The sequence below is a fragment of the Hyperolius riggenbachi genome, chromosome 4 (genome assembly GCF_040937935.1).
Source record: "Hyperolius riggenbachi isolate aHypRig1 chromosome 4, aHypRig1.pri, whole genome shotgun sequence".
In the NCBI taxonomy this organism is placed as follows: Eukaryota; Metazoa; Chordata; class Amphibia; order Anura; family Hyperoliidae; genus Hyperolius; species Hyperolius riggenbachi.
Genome location: NC_090649.1, coordinates 122,951,756 through 122,966,953, shown reverse-complemented (window position 1 = coordinate 122,966,953; position 15,198 = coordinate 122,951,756). Strand labels below are relative to the sequence as shown.

Sequence of the window (15,198 nt, the reverse complement as noted above, 5' to 3'; positions counted from 1 at the left end):
GCCCCTTGGCTATTCCTGTGTCCCCCTGTGGTCACTGTAATGATTGGTTGTTCCAATGTCATTTGCCTGTGCCCCCCTATGTGGTCAGTGTAGTAATTGGCTGTTCCTGTGTCCCCCAATGTGTTCAGTGTAATGATATTGCTCTAGCTGGAAGTTAGCAATTGTGTTTTTGTGCAGTTGGCATTCAGTTTAGAGGTGGTGGGTGAGTTCCCTGGAGGTGAGAGGTCCAGGGCTTGCCCACACTTCCCTCTAGGTGTCGCATGGTGGTTTGGGGGCCCCAGCGAGTGAGAGAGACCTGGGGCCCCTGGGCTGGCATGTGGACCAGTGTTTGTGATTTCAGTGTAATGATTGGCTGTTCCCAAGTTGCCTGCCTGTGTCCCCCTATGTGGTCAGTGTACTAATTGGCTGTTCCCACGTTGCCTGCCTGTGTCCCCCTATGTAGTCAGTGTAGTAATCTACAATCTGGCTTTAAGAAACACCACAGCTGTGAAACAGCCCTCATTCAAGTCTGCAATGATCTGCTCATGGCAAGGGACAGAGGGGAATGCTCCATCCTAATCCTGCTGGATCTCTCAGCTGCTTTTGATACAGTTGACCATGAAATCCTGCTTAACAGACTGCAGGAGTACTGTGGCATCAGTGGATCAGTCCTCCAGTGGTTCAGATCATTCCTGACTGACAGAACACAGAGAGTATGCCTAGGACCTATAATGTCCAAACCTGCACCTCTACAATTCGGAGTGCCACAAGGATCAATCCTATCCCCTCTGCTGTTTGCAATCTACATGTTGCCACTCGGTACACTTATCCAACGACATGGCCTGACGTACCACTGCTACGCCGATGACACACAGCTATACCTGTCCTTCAAACCTGGTGGAACAGACCCTACCCCAAAAATAAACTCTTGCTTAGCTGAGCTTCAGGCATGGATGAATGATAACTGGTTGAAACTGAATGCTGACAAAACTGAGGTCCTGTTTGTCCAAAGCCAGTGCCCGCCATCAAAACAGCTCTATCCTAAAGCAACACCAATCAGGATTGGGAATTCAGACATAAACAGCTCCAACCTTGTGCGCAGCCTTGGCGTACTAATCGATGGGGAATTGAGTTTCAGAAACCAAATTTCATCTGTAGTTAAATCTTCCTTTTTTCATCTGAAGAACATTGCAAAGATTAAACATCTGATTCCCCCAGAGGATCTTCAAACCCTAGTCCACGCCTTCATCACATCACGGCTGGACTACTGCAATGCCCTTTATGCTGGCCTCCCCAAAAAAGACCTGCGTCGCTTGCAATTAGTGCAGAATGCTGCTGCCAGATTGCTAACAAACCAGCCTCGCCACTGTCACATTACACCGATCCTTCGCTCACTGCACTGGCTACCAGTAGAATGGAGAATACTCTTCAAGATTGGACTGCTGACATTCAAATCCCTGCACAATCTGGGCCCTGGATACATGAAGGACTTGCTGAAGCTGCACCACACCTCTCACAACCTCAGATCAGCAAGTTCTATAAACTTGGTCACTCCCAGAGTGCACCTCAAAAAATCTGGAGACAGAGCCTTCTGTCATGCTGCCCCTACTCTTTGGAACTCCCTACCACACCCAGTAAAGACAGCACCATCCCTGGAGCTATTCAAATCCAGACTGAAAAGCCACCTGTTTAGCCTGGCATTTCCAGATTTATAAAATTCTTCCTCTGTACCACGATGGTCGGAGCCATGCTTATGCGCTTTGAGTCCCACGGGAGAAAAGCGCTTTACAAATGTTATTTGTTGTTGTTGTTGTAGTAATTGGCTGTTCCTGTGCCCCCCCAATGTGGTCAGTGTAATGGTTGGCTGTTTACATGTTGCCTGCCTGTGTCCCCCTATGTGGTCAGTGTAATGATTGGCTGTTTACATGTTGCCTGCCTGTGTCCCCCTATGTGGTCAGTGTAGTGATTGGCTGTTCCCACGTTGCCTGCCTGTGTCCCCCTATGTGGTCAGTGTAGTAATTGGCTGTTCCTGTGCCCCCCCCCAATGTGGTCAGTGTAATGATTGGCTGTTCCTATGTTGCCTGCCTGTGTCCCCCTGTGTGATCAGTGTAATGATTGGCCATTCCCATGTCGCCTGCCTGTGTCCCCCAATGTGGTCAATGTAATGATTGGCTGTTTACATGTTGCCTGCCTGTGTCCCCCTGTGTGGTCAGTGTAATGATTGGCTGTTTACATGTTGCCTGCCTGTGTCCCCCTATGTGGTCAGTGTAATGATTGGCTGTTTACATGTTGCCTGCCTGTGTCCCCCTATGTGGTCAGTGCAGTGGTTGGCCATTCCCATGTTGCCTGCCTATGTCCCCCTATGTGGTCAGTGTAATGGTTGGCTGGTCCCATGTCGCCTGCCTGTGTCCCCCTATGTGGTCAGTGCAATGATTGGCCATTCCCATGTTGCCTGCCTATGTCCCCCTATGTGGTCAGTGTAATGGTTGGCTGGTCCCATGTCGCCTGCCTGTGTCCCCCTATGTGGTCAGTGCAATGATTGGCCATTCCTATGTTGCCTGCCTATGTCCCCCTATGTGGTTAGTGTTATGGTTGGCTGTTCCCATGTCGCCTGCCTGTGTTCCTCTATGTGGTCAGTGTAATGATTGGCTGTTTACATGTTGCCTGCCTGTGTCCCCCTATGTGGTCAGTGTAATGTTTGGCTGTTTACATGTCGCCTGCCTGTGTTCCTCTATGTAGTCAGTGTAATGATTGGCTGTTTAAATGTTGCCTGCCTATGTCCTTCTATGTGGTCAGTGTAATGGTTGGCTGCTCCCATGTCGCCTTCCTGTGTCCCCCTATGTGGTCAGTGTAATGACTGGCTGTTCTCATGTCGCCTGCCTGTTTCTTTCTATGTGGTCAGTGTTATGATTGGCTGTTCCCATGTTGCCTGCCTGTGTTCCCCTATGTGGTCAGTATAATGATTGGCTGTTCCCATGTCGCCTGCCTGTGTTCCTCTATGTGGTAAGTGTAATGATTGGCTGTTAAAAAAAAACAAAAAAAACAAAGGGATGTATGTTATGAGGGTATATTAATGTTACTTTTGCAAATAAGGGCTTATAATTAGAAAGAAACACAAAATGGAAAAAATACATTTGTATTTCCAAATAAAATGTCACCATACAGTGTACTAGGGACAATAACTAGAACAACTGAGCTAATAAAATGAGTGGTTTTTATCTACAGTACCACTTTTTATTTTTAAACTTTAATGGGTGAAAACTGAGAAATAATGACTTTTTTGAAGATGTTTCTTATTCCCTTTAAAATGCATTGGAAATAAAATAATTCTTAGTAAAAAGTACCACCCAAAGAAAGCCTAGTTTGTCCAGCAAAAAACCAAACCGTATTTTTCAGGATATAAGATGCACCTAGGTATAGAGGGCAAAAATCAGGGGAAAAAAATATATACTAAACCTGGTGCGTCCATGTTCTAGGAACGTCTTGTACATGTTCTCCCCCATTGTCCTCCTATGTTCACTATGTGTCCCCTCCTCTGTGGTCCTCCTGACCCCATGTTTCCCCTCCTGTCCTGTGTGTGTGTCCCCTTCTGGCCCCCTGTGTGGTCCTCCAGTCACTGTCCTACTGTTTGTGTGTCTGTGTCCCCTCTTGCCCCTGTGTGTGTCAGTTTCCCCTTCAGCCCATCTGTGTGGTCCTCCAGTCCGTGTCCCCTCCTGTGTGTGTCTGTGTCCCCTCCTGCCCCCCTATGTGTGTGTGTCCGTGCCCCCTTCAGCCCCATGTTGTCCTCCAGTCCCCTGTCCCTTCCTGTCCTCCTCTTTGTCCCCTCCTGTCCCTTCTCCCCCCCCCCCCCCCATGTCTCTGCTCCCCCGAGTAACAATTACGGCAGAGCAACTCACCTCCCTATTGATTCCAGCACTGGGTGGTCCTCTCTGCCTTCAGCATGTCAGCGCTACACCTGTAAAAGAATAGTTAGCAGGCAGAGAGGCTCACCTTTCCAGTGGCGGTGTTCTGCAGACATCTCGCGTACCGCGCGGCTTCTCCTAGTGACGGCTCTTGCTAATGACTCATCGGCTCCTGTTAATGAGTCAAATGAGTCATTAACAAGAGCCATCACTAGGGGAAGCCGCGAGGTACGCGTGATGTCTGCAGATCGCCGCCGCTGGATAGGTGAGTCACTCTGCCCGCTAACTATCCTTTTACAGGTGTAGTGCTGACATGCTGGAGGCGGAGAGGACCACCCAGCACTGGAATCAATAGGGAGGTGAGTCACTCTGCTGTAATTGTTACTTCAGGTCAGGCAGTTCATATAGGCGGGCGTTTTTAAGTCGGGGATTCCCTGTCTTTGGAATATAAGACCCAGGGACTTTTTCTTCCCATGTTTTGAGGAGAAAAAGTGTGTCTTATATTCTGAAAAATACAGTATATAGATTATTTTGGTGTGATAAGAGGCAATAAAGTTTTTGGCTAATGAATGGGAGGAGTGTGATGTGTGAAAATTGCTGTGGTTTTTATGGTGAAATAACCTGTGGTAGGGAAGTGGCTAAACAGATAGTAATACTGATAAATGACCACACTTAGTTATAGCAATGTGCATAGAAATATATAATTATGATGACTTCCACTAATTGACTGTTAATATTGTGACCTTGTGACAGGTGCTCTGTCCTCCCTATCGGTGGGCTATGTGAAAGTGAATTGGGAGATGTCTGGAGAATTGGCGCTGGCCATTTTCTCAGCTGTCAATGCCGGAGCCCTCTTCCTCATGGATTACAGCTTCAATATCTGGATGTGCTATGCTGGCTACCTGGTCTTCAAGGCCTCCTATATGCTCCTTATCACCATAGCAACGTGAGTATTGCTGCCTGCCTTTCTGGCACATTTTAGGCTAGTCTATATTGCTTGGTCCAGCATGGTGAAGGGATGTCACCTCTGTCGAGTCAGTCATACTGTGCTGCAGTTGCTGTAATTTTCCTTTCTTTGAGTACCATGGAAAATGCACAGCTTCAACAGCAGTAGAAACACTTGTTTGTTGAATGCTAAAGGGGGGGTGGGGTAATCAGGGTCTTTGCCCCCATGGTTAATGGCATCTGTCAAATTGCCTCGAAATTTGGGCGCTCACTAAAGGCCGATAGTAAAATATTGGTATGAAATAGCGATATTTTACTGTAAAAGTGTAAAATATCTGTATTAAAGGGAAGGTCCAAGCAAAATAAAAAAATGAGTTTCACTTACCTGGGGCTTCTACCAGCCCCATGCAGCCATCCTGTGCCCTCGTAGTCACTCACTGCTGCTCCAGTCCCCCGCTGGCAGCTTTCCGACCTCGGAGGTCGGGGGGCCGCATTGCGTACGTTTTTACGCATTCCCGCTAGTGCAAGAACATTAACACATACATTTTTACGCGTTACTGGTTCAATGCGTACATGTTTACGCATTGAACCAGTAATGCGTAAAAATGTATGTGTTAATGTTCCTGCACTAGTGGTACTGATACTTTACTATGGCCAAACCTAATCCTACTTTCCCACAGAACCACCCCCCCCCCTCTCCCCCCGCACACACTACCTACCTACTGCCTAAATCAAAACTCACTCCCTCCTCTCCGCACACGCTACCTTAAAGCGGACCCAAACCAAACATTTTTTTAATTAAAAATATTTAGTTGCACCACTCTGACACGTACAAAGATAAATAAACACTCCTTCAAACCTATGATCATTTGAGTGCATGCTTTTCACCCTTCTCTTTTCATAGCTAGGGTTATACTGGGGGCAGCCATTAGCAATTCCTCCATTGCCGGACACCATCTACTCCACCAGTTTGCCAGAAAAATCCCGGCAATTTGAACGGAAGGGGAGGGGTTCCTCCAATAAATGTAAAATATTTTATATTTGTCATCATGCAGCTGAAAAAAAGGCTGCTATTTATTATTATAATTTAGAAAATAGATTTTATTTCTGAAATCTTGTATTTTTAATTTGGGTCCACTTTAATGCCTAAGCCTAAACTCCCCCCACACATACACTACCTAACGCCTAACACCTCCACAGACACACAACCTGCCTAAATCCCCCACTAGCTATCTAAGGGCCCATCTCCAGAAGCGTCGGTACGGTGTGCGGCGGGATACGATCGGTGCATCCCTGGGACAAGAAAAATTCTCGGGCCCCGCTATAGGCGCCTAAAAATATTGGCATTTGGGCATCCGCAGTGCACTGTACCAGCACCCACTATTTACCGTGGGCCAAAATACCGATGTTTAGCATTGGCGGCACCCAAATAGTCCACTTGCTGCATGCTCCCTTTTTTACTGTTTCATGGGTAATGTGCTGATTTGTTATCTTGTATCTTTATTCCTAGGCATTGGTAATAGAATTGGTACTGGTATACCAGAAGTGTTTCAGAATTCTTGTTACACGCAGGTCTGAAACATGAAGTATTGAATTGGGTAGTAATGCCGATCAAGGACTTGATTCACAAAGCGGTGCTAATTGTTAGCACGCCTGTGAAAAGCCCCTCGGCATGCCTAAAGTGTCTGTGCGCGCGCAAATGTCTGTGAGCGGCACTTTGCGTGGTAACTGCTTAGCATGCCCATGCTAACAGTTAGGCCTGGTGCACACCAAACAGTTTTTGTAGTGTTTTCCAAACCGCTTCCGCCTGTGAAAACGCTTGGCTAATGTATTTCAATGGGATAGTGCACACCAGCGGTTTGAGGTTTTTAGCAAACCGCAAATGTGGGTCCTGCAGCACTTTTGCGGTTTGCAGAAGCGTTTCTGCCTCAATGTAAAGTATAGGAAAAGCTCAAACCGCTCTAGAAAACGCTAGATCAGAGCGGTTTTCCAGGCGTTTTTGTTACAGAAGCTGTTTAGTAACAGCTTCACTGTAACAATATTTGTAATCTTCTACACAAAAACGCTTTAAAAAACGCTAGGCATGTTTAGAAAACCTCTAAACATGCCTAGAAACGCTCTGAAATCTGCTCCAAAAACCTCTAGCGTTTTGAGGATCTGCTAGCAGTTTTGGGGCTCGATTCACAAATTGGTGCTAACCTAGTTAGCACGCCTAAAGGCTTTGGGCGTGCTAACTAGAGTGCTAAGTAGTTAGCACGCACAAAGCTTTAAGAAATCGCGCGTAAAGTTATGCGCGCAAAACTTTACACGCGTAAACCTTTATGCGTGCATAAAGTTTTACTGTGCGCATAACGGTTTACACGTGTAAAGTTTTGCACGCATAACTTTGCGCGCGTTGCGGTTCGCACGCAAATTAGCGCACGAAAAGATCTTTTAGGCGTGCTAAGGGGCTTTTCACAGGCGTGCTAACAGTTAGCACTGTATTGTGAATCAAGCCCTTGGTGTGCACTGGGCCTTACTGCTGTTTAGAGAATCAAGCTCTAAGTGTTCAAATCTATGGACATTTCCCTGAATTAATGGTTTTGTGTTTATCACTTTCATAAATAGCCCACTGATAAATAGGTAGAAAGTAGCACTGATTCTCTAAGGGAAACAATTCACGGGTGAGATAATGAGGTGCTACATTTATCACCTGTGATATATTAAAGCATAATTTGTTTCCCGTGCAATATCACCACAGTTTACTGTGCGAAGCAGTCAATTTTAGGTTTAAATATTATCAGAACTGTAGCTCAGCATAAAGAGAAACTAACTCACTACTACTAGATACATACACACCTCGGGGCTTGATTCACAAAGCGGTGCTAACCTACTTAGCACGTCTAAAGTCTTTAGGCGCGCTAACCAGGGTGCTAAGTAGGTTAGCAATGGTTTTCTCAATCAGATCGCGCGCAAAGTACCGCGCGCAAACTTTTGCGCGCGCAAAGTCCTATGCGCGCGCTTAGTCCCATTGGCTTTAATGGGCACTTCGCGCGGAGCGCCATGCGCTCTGTGCAGTGTGCGCGTAAAGTTTTGCACGCGAAAAGCTCATTTAGATGTGCTAAGGGGGTTTTCACAGGCGTGCTAACAGTTAGCACCGCTTTGTGAATCAAGCCCCCCATATTGAGGTTGAGTCACTAAAGTTTAGTATAGTTGCTGTGCGCTTGCAGCTTCACCAAATCTTATGCCAGGTACGCAGCGCACAAAGGGCTCGATTAACTAAACCGTGATAACTCACATCACCGGCGTTTGTGTGCATTTTTGCGAATTTGCGTGCGAAAATTCACAATTGTGAGTGAAAAATTTGCGATTGTGCGCAAACGCAATGATGCGCCATTGTGCAAAAATGCGCGCAAAAACGGCCATGATATGAGTTATCACGGTTTAGTGAATCAAGCCCCTTGTGCAATTACTGCACATTATGCTAACAACAGGCTTGATTCACTAAAGTGTGATAACCGCTATCACAGCAGTTATCACCCAAGCTGCCGCGCACAAAGGTTTGCGAGCGAAAAGAGTTACTTTGTGTGATAAGCGAAGGTTTGCACGTGATCAGGTGCGCTTTTTACGTGAGAAGTGCACGTGACCACGCTCAAATCTTCGCTTATCACACGAAGTAACGCTGTTCATGCGCAAACCTTTGTGCGCGGCAGCTTGGGTGATAACTGCTGTGATAGCAGTTATCACACTTTGGTGAATCACAAAGCCGTGATCACTCTTATCACGGTCGCACTAGCGTTTCTGCGTAACGGTTTTCACGCGCAAACACTAATTTGCGTGCGAAATTGCGCCCTTTTTGCGCGAAAACAGCCACCAAATTTACACGCGTTATAGCGCTAGCTTTGTGAATTAAGCCCATTGCACTTCTCCCTAACCACTTACCTGATACCACATGCTGGAAGCTGCAAAAGAAATTTAAAAGCACACACACTGGTGCACATAGCAGGGGCCCCAGGCTCTGCCACCGGCCAGGACCCCCAAATCCCCATGAAACATCAATAGAGGGAGTGCAGGTGAGCCCCAGTGCTGCCACTGCCAGGGGATTGGCTGACAGGCTGTTTGTGGACCATATAAAATGGCAAATTGCTGGCTGGGAGTGAGCATTTGCTTCATCAGCATTTATATAGAGGCAGTGTGGGTGAATCCCTTGGTAGTGGGAGCACTGGGGCTCACCTGCACTCCCCCTATTGGTGTTTCATGGGGATTTGGGAGTCCCGGCCGTTGGCAGAGCTGGGGCCCCTGTAATGTATTTGAATGACATTGTATTGCATTTCCAATTGTGTGTGAATTTAGTAGAGGCTACTCTTAGAGGTTACGCTTATTTATTCCCAGAATTTTGAGTTAGGTATCTTTCAAATGGACAGCTGAACGGAGAGCTTGGTACATAGACTAGCCTGTGATCTGCCGGTCACCGAGTGCCATCCAGTTGCTATGTAACTCACATGTGTGTCAGTGCTTGACATGCAGTACTGTGCAGCAGGAAATTGGCCACGTGAGGTCCATCGGCTAGCTACTGCCCACTTGGATGTACATGCAAGGTGACTGGTGCCCTCCTACTGTCCATTCTGAGCACTTGCAGCTGCCTAAACACAGGAGAAGCTGACAGCCTATGAACAAACCTCTTTCAACTGTCCATGTGAAAGTAGATGAATAATGAAGGTTTATCACTGCTGCTAAGCAACATAATTCAAGATCATTTCACTCTGTTTATGTGCACATCATTTTAACATGACTTGTTCACATGTAGATTTCAGATTGCTGTAAACCTGAGCATGGAGCGCTACGCACTGATGTTTGGGATGAATACGTTTGTTGCTCTGGTTCTTCAGACCATCCTGACCATTATTGTAGTTGACAACAGAGGCCTGGGCCTAGACATTGTCACGCAGGTAATGCACTATTTTCAATGCATGTCTATACTGTTCCTCAGCACAAATCATGCTGCCTTGCTGTTTGGGTCAGTTGTTCCCCAGTCTCTTTTCGAAGCAAGGTTTGCAGACTGGTTTTTGGTAGTAAAAGCGGCAAAACACAATTCAAACAAATCAACTTTTTATAGATAAAATGATCGATTATGTCGAAAAATCGGATGCATTTTTTTTTATCACTTGGTTTGATAACTTGATTGTATTTTAAAGCGCACCTCCGGTGACATTAAAATAAGTAAGAGGTATAGAGAAGGTCCGGAGCCTTTTTCTGAAAGGGGGTGGTGCTACTTGCTAGAACTTGGCTGAGATGGTGCTTTAGTGAGTTTGTTAATCAAACAAGGCAGGGTGACACATTAGATACCTGGCCAAGACACACTTAGGGCTTTGATTCTCTAAACAGCAGTAACTGTTAGCATGGGCGTGCTAAGCAGTTACCACGCGAAGTGCCGCTCACTGACTTTTGTGTGCGCAAAGTCCCGCGTTATGGTGCCCGATCGCATGCAAAAGTCTACGTTATGGTGCGCAAATGTCTGCGATCGCGGGACTTTGCGCGTACAAAAGTCCATGAGCGGCACTACACGCCCGTGCTAACAGTTACCGCTGTTTAGAGAATCAAGCCCTTAATAGCTAACAGCTAACTTAACTAAGGTCAGTCTAGCATGCATACAAGGCTTTATAGTCTGTAACAAGTTTGACTTTCTTCAGGCTTTGGTCTGAGTTGCCCATTTTAGGTACATCAGACTCACCCCTTGTATACTCCTGTTTAACCAAAAGATGTTGCATGCCAGGTAGCGTGTGGGAGTAATATTGAACAGAGTTTCTTAAACATTATATGACGCTATACCCTCTTTATTAAAGATCATACTGGCCAAGTCCTTCCAGTTGTGAGTAACAACACCTCAAGTATCTCTTAACACATAGGAATTCATTAACAGTACTCCATAATTGTTTATAAATGCTTCGCAACCTGTTCTTTAACCACTTAAGCCCACAGGGTTGACATTTTTTTGCATCTGAGAAACTTTCACCTCCCATTCATTTGCCAATAACTTTATCACTACTCATCGCAATGAATGGATCTATATCTTGTTTTTATCCGCCACCAATTAGGCTTTCTGTGGGTGATACATTTTGCTAAGAGCCACTTTACTGTAAATGCATTTTAACAGGAAGAATAAGAAAGAAATGGAAAAAAATTATTATTTCTCAGTTTTTGGCCATTATAGTTTAAAATTCATACATGCCTCCATAATTAAAGCCCATGTACTTTATTTGCCAATTTGTCCTGCTTATTACACCATTTAAATTATGTCCCTATCACAATGTATGGCGCCGATATTTTATTTGGAAGTAAAGGTGCAATTTTTAAATTTGCGTCCATCACTATTTACAAGCCCATAATTTTTTAAAAATATATTAATATACTTCTTTGACATGCATATTTATAAAGTTCAGACCCTTAGGTAACTATTTATGTGTTTTTTTTTTTTTTTATTATTGTAAAATTTTTTATTTTTTTTAATTAAAAATTGTATGTGGGTAATTTTGGTGTGGGAGGTAAACAGTTTATTTTGAATGTAAAAAAGTGTATATGTCTAATGTGAAATGTATGTGGGTGTAGTTTTACTATTTGGCCACAAGATGGCCACAGTCAAATTGTCCTGGGAGCGATCGAGCTCGCTCCCAGGAAGAAGAAAGACGACCCGGAACTTTTTGGCACGCAGAAAAGCTGCAGCGTCTGGAGAGACGCTGCCGGCTTTTCTCCGTGGGGATGCGATCGGTGAAAGGGATCTATAATCCCTTTCACTGTTCGTTAGGCTAACGGCAGGTAGTGGGAGCGCTCACGGGGGGGCCCGCGGGTGTGCGCGCAGCCTAACTGGACGAGAAATCTCGTCCAGTTAGGCTTAAGTGGTTAAAGAGGAACTCCAGTGAAAATAATGTAATAAAAAAGTGCTTCATTTTTACAATAATTATGTATAAATGATTTAGTCAGTGTTTGCCCATTGTAAAATATTTTAAATCCCTGATTTATATTCTGACATTTATTACATGGTGACATTTTTACTGCTGGCAAGTGATGTAGCTGCTGCTTGCTGTTTTGGCAGTTGGAGACAGCTGTAAACAGCTATTTACCACAATGTAACAGGGTTCACAGACAGGAAACTGCCAGAAGTACCTCGGTACTCAGAGCTTCTTGTGGGAGGGGTTTCACCACAAAGTCATACAGCGCCCCCTGATGGTTTGTTTGTGAAAAGGGCTAGATTTCTTATGTAAAAGGGGGGGGGGGGGGGTATCAGCTACTGATTAGGATAAAGTTCAATTCTTGGTCGGAGTTTCTCTTTAAAGAAACCTACTTATCTGGGGCCTTCTCCAGCAGCCTATCAATCACTCACCACAGCTTTGGTGTCTCCTCCGTTGCAGATGCTGACCTCGCCAGGTTGGCACCTTCTGCGCTTGCGATCACATGGCCTGGAGTGTTCTGTGCAAGCACAGAACTACTGCACCTGTGCATAACACTCCCGGCTACGGGAGTGCAACCGCAAGCGGCATGGCTACACATGCAGAAGATGCTGACCTGGCAAGGTCAGCATTTGCAATGGAGAGGACCCCGGAAGTTGTGGAGCTGCCAGGGGCTGGAGGAAGCCCCAGGTAAGTTTTTTTTTTCCTCGGATGTGTCCTTTAAGCTGTAAATTATATAAAAATGAATATTTAGGTCTGTTTGAGTATGGGACTTACCTTTTTACATCTAAAAATATACCACAATGGATTTGCTTTGACAAGTTGATATGATATATGTCTACATCATATGATATAGAGGAGTACTATTTTAATCTCTCTCTCCCCCCCCCTTCTTTCTCCTCAGTTTCTGGTTTATGGAAGCTATTTTGCAGTCATTGCGGGAATCTTCTTTGCAAGGAGCCTGTATGTTATAGTAACGATGTGCTGCAAGAGGCACAAGAAGGAGGAGAGTACAAACATCGTAGAGGAAAATCAGCTGTAGTGACCTGAATTTTTGAAGTTAACTGCCATTTCTGGTCTTTTAATATATAAATATAAAGTATATTCTGGCACCATGGATGGATGGATAAACTTGCTGTCCATATTAACACTCCACCCCTCAAAGACAAGCATACAATGACCAACTTCTGGCACAGAGGGAGGTGGTAGCCAAGAGGTCATGTGGCTACTATCTCAAGGACCTAAAGAGTTATCCTGCAACCTTTTGTTTATAAACTGCAATCTTCAAGGTTGCAGTGGTTTGGAAGGGAGATGGAATTAGGTTTTGATTGGAGTTTACTTAGGCTTTAAAGTAAATCTGTAACCCCCAAAAATTATATTCTCACTCACTTAGAGGGAAGCCTCTAGATGGTCCAGGAGTTTCCCCATGTACCCTCAGTTGCTTCAGCCAGGACAAGTTTTAGGCTGCATTCTTATCCATGTACAAGCACGGCTGTACTGCATACGCGCAAGCACAGCTTTGCTTATATACGGAGGGGAGCATGGGCACGAGAACATATCCAAAATGGTCTTGTTGGGCCCTACAGACCCTTTCTTTTACACGAGTAAGTATTCAATTTTTCTTTAAGTTACAGGGGCCCTTTAAACTCAGCTAGAACATTGGGACATTTACTAACCAATGTCAAAATTGTCAAGCACAAGCAGCACATTGGAAATTGACCAGTATGTAAGCCACTGTCATATTGGCCTCGTATACGATATAGATACACAGATCAAGATATATAGGCTTGATCTGTGTTACTTAGGTAATGCCCATATTGCTAAAGCATGTAACGCTATTTGCGTAGCATGCGTTACACAAGCAGTATGGTCGTTACCTAGGTAATGTGTGTTGTGCTAATTGTGAAACGTGCTGGGTTGGCAGCGAAAGCACCGGTAAAATTGTTTTGCGCTGGCAATTTTAGCACTGGTTAATATTGAATATGCACCACTGTGTGGAAATGTTGGTTGATAGCGAAATGTTGATGGTGAATCCTCATGCTAACAGTATTTTAAAATGTACTTACATGTAATATTGGACGATGGTGGCAAGTAGTATGAATACATAAAATGTATATGTTACGGCCAGAACCCGAAGTGTGGCCACTTCTAGTTCTGGCCGGCCACTTCGGGTTCTGGCCGGCCAATGTGCGAAGTGGCCGCAGCGCAGCGGCCAATGTTAGAAATGGAAAGTTTACATTTATTTTACAGCCGTCTCGCTGCGGCCAAATTGTATTAAAAGTTGTTTAATTTAATTAAATATAGCCGGCGGCAATGTGATAGATGAAGCCGCCGGCTTTTGCACTGCCTCCTCCTCCTCTCCTCCTCCCCCCGCCTCTCTCCTCTCCCTGCCTCCTATACGACATACGGAGCAGCCGGGCGGGGACCCGCGTGTCCCCGAGAGTCGTTCGTCGCGGCAGGGGAATCCTGCCGTTCCTGCAGAGCGGGTGCTGGCAGAAACAATGTCTGCAGCCTCCCCGCTCTGCTTCCCCTGCCGCAACGAACGACTCTCCCGGCGGCTCCGTATTGTATGGAAGGCGGGGACAAGGAGAGAGGCGGGGGGGGGGGAGAGAATCGGGGGAGGCAGTGCGAAAGCCGGCGGCTTCATCTATCACATCGCCGCCGGCTATATTTCATTAAATTTAAGCAACTTTTAATACATTTGGCCGCAGCGAGACGGCCGTAAAATAAGTGTAGCTTTGCATTTCTAACATTGGCCGCTGCGCTGCGGCCACTTCGCAAATTGGCCGGCCAGAACCCGAAGTGGCTGGCCAGAACGCGAAGTGGCCACACTTCGGGTTCTGGCCGTAACATATATAGCTAACACATTCAGCCAAGTTTTGGGGTTTAGACTTCTGTCAGAAAGCATAATCGGCTATAGTTTGCATATACATTCTTTCAAAATATCATGCCTTTTCCTGCATGAAAATTCGTATTTGTATTTAAAGGAGTTGCAAAATCAAAAAAGTATATGCAGCTTTACTTACCTGGGCTTCTTCCAGCCCCTAGAAGACTTTGGCCTCGATTCACTAAAGGGTGCTAACTCAGCACGCCTAAAGCTTTTATTGATCAGGCGAAAAGTTTAGTGCTGGCCGTAGCACGCAAAATGTTGCACCGGATGCGCCCAAAACGTCGCCCTGGGTGTGCCCAAAAAGTCACACTGTGCGACGAACACATCACACTGTGCAACGTTTCGGGTGCACCCCTGCGACGTTTCAGGTGCACCTGGTGCAACGTTTTCATCGCACCCGATGCAACGTTTCTGAATTTTGCGTGCCCTAAAGGGCTTTAGGCATGCTAAGGGGCTTTTAGGCGTGCTAACTAAGTTAGCACCCTTTTGTGACTCAAGGCCAATTAATTGTTCACATTGAAATGTTGATTTCACATGCATGGAAAAAACTCAGTGCAAC

The 15,198-nt window shown here is 45.6% G+C and overlaps 1 protein-coding gene across 2 annotated transcripts in view; it reads left to right on the top strand.

The window, feature by feature from the left end:
• The window catches only part of SLC19A3 (solute carrier family 19 member 3), a 43,991-nt gene extending 30,131 nt beyond the window's left edge, over positions 1 to 13,860 (top strand). For both annotated transcript variants that reach the window (XM_068280526.1, XM_068280527.1), the window contains 3 exons: positions 4,635 to 4,827; positions 9,613 to 9,754; positions 12,654 to 13,860. In XM_068280526.1, the coding sequence (XP_068136627.1) occupies positions 4,635 to 4,827; positions 9,613 to 9,754; positions 12,654 to 12,791 (473 nt within the window). In that variant the 3' untranslated portion in view covers positions 12,792 to 13,860. The remainder of the gene's footprint in view (positions 1 to 4,634; positions 4,828 to 9,612; positions 9,755 to 12,653) is intronic.
• Positions 13,861 to 15,198: the final 1,338 nt, after the last annotated feature.